We start from the raw sequence: 8,207 nt of genomic DNA, 5'->3' as shown, positions 1-8,207 counted from the left end.
CTCAAACCCGTTTTATGAAGCGTGCTGGACGAGAGCAATTGCTTGACAAGGAGTCTTATTAGGGGTTTCTACTCTGAATTCGGACGAGCCGTTAACGATTCAAATTTGCACCATAGTTGTCCTAAGTAGTTTGACTATGAATGAAACATTTTTTCCACCAGCGATAGCTGAGACGAAAACATGCGATCGCAGCGCCCTTGATCGATCTATATATGAAGTCATCTATGATCAGACCATAATTATCAAAAAGGTATGTCTAGTGTTTTCAAGCTGTATTGATTTACTTACAAGACATACAAAGGAAACAAGTGTGTGCGCGAAAGACATTGCTGATAATTTTTGATTGAAGATTGACAGAAAGTGCTAAAAAAGCAGTCTCACTTAAGCTAAACTATTTCATCTGTCTGTTTAGCCATCCCTGTCTTCTTCCTCTTGATCCTCGACTTCCTCGGATTCACTAATTTTCGCCTCGACCGAGACAATGATACCATTTTCCAATCTTGACCAACCTTGGTCTTCCGCATTGATCTCTCTATGGCGCCAAAGTCAGTAAACCAAAACCCGACAAGGCAATCAGAACGGGAATGAAACACCTCTTCATGTTGATAAGTGGGTGGATCACAAGCAAATGGGGTATGGAACAACTCGAAGTTGTTCCTTTTATCCCTACAAATTGTTGTGTGCATTTGGGTTTATGGGACATAACTATTGACTTTGGAAGTCCCGATGTAAATATGTTTACCAGAGATTGTCGAGATATTTGGATTGAAGATTTTTCTGTCAACAATTCAATCAATGTATGCTGAAAAGGTGTTTCTTTTTTCCGTGGAAGGGGTTCGGGAGTAAAGGGGAGTAATCAATTGACTTTTCCTCTTGTTAGGCACAGCTGAAAATGCTTACCATCTAAAATATGTAGGTTAATGTGGCAACCTTATGACTCTACTGACAGACTTGAGGAAAATCCTTTGAAGTTTTAGGCCGCGTGAGAGCTTCACACTACTTTACAAAAGGGTTGCGGAGAAAGGCTAATATAATGACCTTTGATCAAAATTACGAAAGAAAGTATTGGTTCAAAAAAAGGTGACATTTTTATTGATATGTTACTCTGTTTGGCCCATTTTTGACCAAAGTTCGTAAAACACATGGTTTGTTACTTTCGAAACAGCATCTCATTCTGTCTTTTAGGTATCTGTTTTGAGCTCAATTGCAGGCCTTCACCAAAAAACATTGAAAACAGAGACAATCTGCGATCATTTGAGGCAATAAGGCAAAGTATGCATGGTAAAATTTAGAGCCTTTACGAGGGTTTCAATAAAAACATGCAATTTTCTTAAAAGTAATCGGACCCTCACATTTTGAGCAAAAGGTGTGCTACCAAACAATATTACAAAAATGCCCGTGTTGGGTTTAATCGGAAAGCCCGTGATATGGCCTTTATCATTACTGTAAAGACCCGTGCTGAGTCTGACCCGATCCCCTCTTAAATGTTTGATAATTTTCCAACTTGATTAGACTTTTCAATAAAACAACGAACTTCGAGGACTTTTACCAATGATCTTGGCCGGGTAGCTAAGACGGTACGATGCCTACCAAAGATGATAAAAGTCTTAAATATGATGAATGTTTCCGCATTGCCCTTCATTCTTTATTCTTCCCACCCTCCGTAAAAAGGGGCTCAGGGGACTTTCCAGACAATCATCAGACAATTGCTTTGGAGAATCTCGTCTTGAAGATGTCTACTCTGTTAGCTACCAAGCTCTCCAAATTAGCCAAGGATTGGGATCTCCTTCCCTAGCTTCAATTCACCAATTCAGTTTCTGGAGAAGGTCAGGTTCCCAACACTCTTGGGCACTAAGCTTACCAGCCCGATGGCGAGGGGCTCAGTTTCGCATAGAAAATACGTCCATGCATTGTTGGCATATTGGGTTAGACACAGGTGTCGCTTGAGATATTTGGTAAAGATCGCGTCAGCGGATTTGAGGGCGGATTGGGCGGAGTTGGGAAGCCACAGGTGAAGGCCGTAGAGGAAAATTGGGTTTATGTAGGTCAGTTAGAGTTGAAGGACTATTGTAAGGGAAAGATTCTTGATGGGAAGTCTATTGCAGATATATCCTTCAAGAAAGGGTTTTCCACGGCGATGGTCCAATGGTTTCTGGGTGTGTTCTTCTGGGCAGCCCTGGACCTCCTCAACTACACAAACTGCATTACTCACTTCGGTTCATCTAGTATGTTGGAAAACATCTACATCCCAAATTCAAGGAGGACCTGGATAACTTCCTCCAAACCATTCCAGACCATCCTTCAATACCCGGGTATCATCGATTAGCAAATTCAAACTCGATTTCTGATCATATATACTTTCGAGTGATTATGTCATAACATTTTTGTGCCTTGAATCCATTCAAGATATCTGTCTGTGTACAGCAAATAAAATATTATTATAATCTCACCCAGGACGAGCATTTTTGATAATAAGCGCAGTTCTTAATTGAGTGTAAAAACCCTTGATCAACTCTTAAGAAGTGTATTTTTGGCTCAAATAAAATTGTTTGTTGTCCCCTTCAAAGTCTTAGGGTTAAAAAAAAAAGAAATTTTACAACGAGGTTCTTCTTTGATTTATGTGGTCCCTTTTTTCCTGCATATTTCAATTAAAACAAAAAAAACACGCCCTGTCAAAAACTGCCAAACATATTTGAATTTTTGAAAGTGAAACCCATTTTGACCACCACGAAGAATGTGTTTCTCCTAAAAAAATGCATGATTCTAGCATTTTCGTATTCTAATTAGCATTCTTTTGGTATCGAATTTGTACGAGCTAACATTGCCGGCTGAAAAAAAACCTAGCCAGCCTGAATTAGAGCTTGAAGTAGCACAGTCAGAGATGGAGGGGGCGGTGCACATGCTAATACGTCATGAAGTGTCCCTAACCTCAACAGGTTGATCTTTAGTCCACTATGAAATGGAAAAAGCCACAAAGCCCTCATATCCGAGAAGTCCTTGGATCTGGTGGCCATGCAGAAAAGGTTAGTCACTTACGTGTAGGGAGTGGGGGTGGCAATCCTGGAGGTCACCGAAAACCCGGAAGTCCTGATAGTCCAGGAGGACCGGGAGTGCCAGGAATTCGAGATAACCCTGGAGTTCCAAAACCACCGTTGATACCAGGTTGGCCAATCTGTCCAGGACTTCCAACAAGACCCATTGGCCCATCTTTTCCATCTTGTCCATCTTGCCCATCTTTTCCACTCAACCCACTGATGCCAGTTATACCGGCACTACCACCTGCCCCGATCAATCCTGGTTCTCCAACTTCTCCTGTAGCCCCTGTAACGCCCAGTGGTCCAAATGACCCCATTGGGCCTGGACTACCAGGGGGCCCAATAGCACCGTCAGCTCCAGGTGTTCCGCTCTGGCCAACCGGGCCAGTGGGTCCATTGGCTCCATATTTCCCTGAACTTCCAGGGGCACCAGTTCGTCCATACAGTCCAGACACACCCACTGCTCCAAACATTCCATGAGCACCAGACACCCCCGGATTCCCAGGAGATCCGGCTAATCCAATTAAACCAGCCTCCCCTGGACTTCCATCTTTTCCAGGAATCCCGGGTGCTCCAGTCGATCCCATAGACCCGGTGATGCCATTGGTGCCAATGATTCCATGGGACCCAGGTGACCCCGGAGGCCCTTGATTTCCTGGTGGACCAATATCCCCTGGTGAACCGTCCGGACCATTCGAACCGGATGGACCGAATGGCCCCATACGTCCAGGTCGACCTCGTGCTCCAGGTGGGCAATTGCAAAGCTGTCTACCTTCTCTATGATGAGCCAGAGTTAGCATTGTTTTTTTTTATCCCAAACAACCATTTCAGCAAATTTTTCATCCACTAGCTTCCGAACAGTCTCCTGTAGAATTGTAGGGTGATTGTTTTAGTCAGTCACTATACGAAGTTTTCCATCGAGGCTGTTTTTTCTCCAATACTCATACCGTTTGCTAGGGCTTTGAACTCCACAAAGTATTTTAGGAATCTTTCCCAATCACTGCAATTCTACGATCTACCCCCCCCCCACTGTTTCTGATTTTGAATTGATATTTTTATTCATTCATATGAAACAAAGAACAGCTTTGGTATAATATTGTTAATAATACTCAGTTTAAGCACCACTGAAAAGCAAAACAAATCCAGGCTTGTCCAATATTGTGCAAAATTTGACTCTTTTTGTTCCAAAAGTTCTCCCTGCGCTCGATATGTTGGCCTAAAACCATGACAACCAATCTTTTGACTAACTTTAATGCCAAAAAGCTAAGGCCTATAATGAGGGCGACGAATGCCCTTTGAAGATTAAGATCAACCACCTGTTAGTAAACGTACGTACTCAAGGTTGTGAAAGAGCCCTCTCAAGTTTCCGAGGAAATAATCATACACAATTTGGCATTTTACTGGCTCATTTGACTGACTGCTACTAAATTAATTGGGATTTAATCGTCCAACTTTCAACGTTTTAGCCTCAAATTGCCCCAGTTGTAACAAAAATTGTTGAAGAAGTAACACCGATTTTCAGATAATGTGATACATTACTTACCAAAAACGAAAACTTTTCAATGGTTCGATAGTCTCCGTCACTTTCATGAGCCAGTATTTTTCCGAAGAGGCAAATTGTGTAAAAAAGCGCCAACTCTACCATGACGACCTTTCTCCTCATGATTGGTTGAACTACTGACCTAATATAACGACCAGAGTTTCTCTGATTCATCTGGCATTTCTCGAGCGTTTCACGTTTAATTCCTGACTGGTTTCTTGGTATCAAGCTGAACCTGTTTCTCTATATACCTAGACCTGAAATGAGGCATAACAAGCAGAGCTTGGATTTTGATCAGAATATGAAATGAAAAATTCCACGCATGCAGCTTGAAAATTGCATTAATATGAATAAATTAGACTATTGGTTCTTTAAATATTATCGGGAACAGATCAGAAACAATCATTAGGGCAAGTAAATGAACGAAGCATTGACCATACCTAATCCAAAATGGACCAAAATTCTCCAGACCGTTGTTGACTAAGAAAACCAAAAGCCATGACAACCAAGCCACAAGATTGTTAATAGGCGAATACAAGTGGCTAATAGATCTGTGAAGCAGAAAATATTAAGCCCCTGTAATGAACTTAAAATCAACATTTGATATAACTTTGTACTTTAAGTTATCAACTAAACTGGAATTGGAAGAATTGGGGAGTTATTGCTTAAATATTTACATGAAGCCAGTATTGATAGAAAACAATGTCCAGAAAATGAAAGCAAAGTAGCTCTTATAAACCACGTGAAAACGAATTTAGATTTGTCAAGTTATGTTTTTTTAGCATTTTGTACGTCAATGTATACAAAGACCACTTTTAAATCTGGTTCCTAGACGTGCCTTTCTTGTAGTGACTCCATGACCTACTAGCAGTATTTGTCTTGTGTGCATCCCATCTTGAACGGTCTCAATACCAGTTATATTCGGGCATTTAGGCACTTTGTGGAAGTTATCCAGATTCGTTTTATGATGCCTCAAAACGATTCCTCATGGCCTTTTTGGGGGAACGGAGCGAAACTATCTCTCTTCCTTTTGGCACATTGTTGCCCCGTAGGAGGCGGGTCTTGATACCTCGTGTTGTCGCGCTCTGAACTATGGGAGTGTTTTAAAGCCGTGAGGAATCATGGCCGTGAGGCATCATTTTGTGAAGAATCACATTTACTACAATGGGGGTATCGTCAACATTGCAAATTTCCTCATTGTTGTGGATGATTCCTCAAATTTTCCGCCCTCAGGGATGTGGACGACTTAGATCCCTTCTGCTTAGTTGTTCACGTTCAAATCATGTTGGGACATTGCTTGGACCATGACACAGTGATCCAACGGCAATTCAGGAGTCATTGACCTTTCCTGGCCCAGGAGCCCCTAAAGTTGTCGGTATGCCGAAACCAAAGTCCGGATGGTGATTCCTCAATTTGCAATGCAGTTGCACAAAATTTCCTTTGAGGAATCACACTTTTTTTGAAATATTTTTAATTTCTTGAGCTTGATAGATGGAATTGTGATACAAATTATGGACTCGTTGGTGTAATAGTTCATTAATGCCATCATCATCAACTGACTTACGACTGTAAAAATTAATTTTTGGTTGGTTAGGAGATATTTTTTTGAAAAAACTGAATTATTGAACATGTGAAAGACGTTTTTGACTCAATGTCAATTCTCCTGAAATCCTGGAGCCATACTAAAAGTGGATACTATTATAGTAAAAACTATTATGTTGACGCTAGTCTTCCTATTGTTATAGTATAACATGAAACAGGGTGCGTGAGGAAAATCTGAACACTCCAGCACCGCGGTCAGTAAAAAAGACATTGGATGACAGAGGAGATCTTAAGAGAGCTCAGAAGAGAGCTTTTTTGTCAGCTCGAAGTGCAAATTGTCAAGAACCCCAGAGTCAGCATTAGGGGCCTCTTCTTCAATAAGCTGAAGGTGTCTGTAGCCACTTAACGGTATTTGAAAACTTGATCAAAGCAGTGCAGAAACCACGTGATTCCTCAAATCTCTGAGAACTCATTTCTCAGTCTTGGGCCTTTTTTCAGATCATTCACAGGCTTAGTGGGCTGGGTCATGTCGGCCCTGTCTAATTCTGCAATAGTTTGCCTCTAGAACTTTCAGTATGCCAATGAGAAGTGCAATGAGAAGTGTTTTACAATGTATGCAACATTACGCTACAATTTAAAATTTTCGAAATCCAAGGCTAGACACCGCATCGTAATGACTTTTGATTGGGGGCTCCCAAAGAACGTTGCAAGCGGTGACGAACCCAAAATGATGCCTCAAATGTTCCAATCGCAGTTAAATTCAAAGACAGCACGCGGTCAATCCACCAATAAAACAGCATTTTTTTTAGTGATTGTGTGTGACTTCAAAACCATTCAGAAATTTATTACAGATTGGAAACATTTGAGGCATCTTTTTGGTTTCGGCAACGCGTGCAACTCATCTTGGAAGCCGTTAAGCACAAAAAGTTAAAAATGGAGGTGTCTGGCCTGTGATTTTGGATGTCTTAAACAAATTGGTGCTATTAGGTGGATTGACCACGTGCTGTCTTGCACTTTAATTGTGAGAACATTTGAGGCATCTTTTTGGTTTCGGCAACGCGTGCAACTCATTCCTTTTGGAGCCGTTAAGTCACAAAAAGGTAAAATGGAGGTGTCTGGCTTGATTTTTGGAATGTCTTAAACCAAAATGTGCTATTATGGTGGATTGACCACGTGCTGTCTTGGACTTTAATTTGATTGGAACATTGAGGCATCTTTTTGTCGGCAACGCGTGCAACTCATCCTTTGGAGCCGTTAAGCCACAGGAAAGGTAACAAATGGGGTGTCTGCGCATTAGGATTTTGGGATTTCTTAAACAAATGCTTGTTTTTTCATGGTAGATAGGACGACGTTGCCGTCTTAGGACTTTAATTTGCGATTGGAACGTTGTTTGAGGCATTCGTTACTTTTTGAGGCTCTATTTTGTTCGGCACGATGGCAACTCATCGCTTTTTTTTTGTGCGGACTTCCTTAACGTACCGGGATTGGAATCCAGCAGTTCAAGACGCTGAAGATTATTTATATTACTTTGACTTTTATTTATATATATTATTTGATCGACCAACGAATTGGAGTTGGCTGATCTGGCTAAATTTTGAATATAAGGTTGATCCGGAATTTTAGTCAAAAACTTGTCAGTCTGACTTAAATCTTGCTACTGGGTCAACCCCTACAGCAGCCATTATAATCACCAAAAAGGTACAAATGGGTGTCTGGCCTTGATTTTTGGATGTCTTAAATAGTTGCTGGTTTATGGTGGATTGACCACGTGCTGTCTTGGACTTTAATTACGATTGGAACGTTTGGGGCATCATTTTGGTTTCGGCACTGCTTGCAACTCGTCCTTTGAGAGCCGTTAATACAAAAAAGGTAAAAAGGGTGTCTCCTTTATTTTGGATATGTTTTAAACCAAATGGTGCTTGATGTGGATTCACCAGTGCTTGTCTGGACTTTTTAAGATTGGAACTTTGAGCCTCATTTTGGTTTCGGCAGCAGCTTGAACTCACCTTTGGGAGCCGTTAGGCCACAAAAAGGTACAAAATGGGGTGGCTTGCCTTGATTTTGGATGTCTTAAACAAATGGTGCTATTA

At 41.2% G+C, this 8,207-nt stretch overlaps 1 protein-coding gene across 1 annotated transcript; it reads right to left on the bottom strand.

Annotated features, from left to right (window-relative positions):
• Positions 1-3,014: 3,014 nt before the first annotated feature.
• On the bottom strand, positions 3,015-3,797 carry LOC131891889 (collagen alpha-2(I) chain-like). The gene has a single exon (XM_059241577.1). It carries the CDS (start codon positions 3,755-3,757, stop codon positions 3,068-3,070), a length of 690 nt encoding a protein of 229 aa, XP_059097560.1. The 5' UTR covers positions 3,758-3,797; the 3' UTR covers positions 3,015-3,067.
• Between the last annotated feature and the right edge of the window lie 4,410 nt (positions 3,798-8,207).

This window comes from Tigriopus californicus, chromosome 12 (assembly GCF_007210705.1).
Source record: "Tigriopus californicus strain San Diego chromosome 12, Tcal_SD_v2.1, whole genome shotgun sequence".
Classification (NCBI taxonomy): domain Eukaryota; kingdom Metazoa; phylum Arthropoda; class Copepoda; order Harpacticoida; family Harpacticidae; genus Tigriopus; species Tigriopus californicus.
This window is presented reverse-complemented; position numbering and strand designations above follow the sequence as displayed.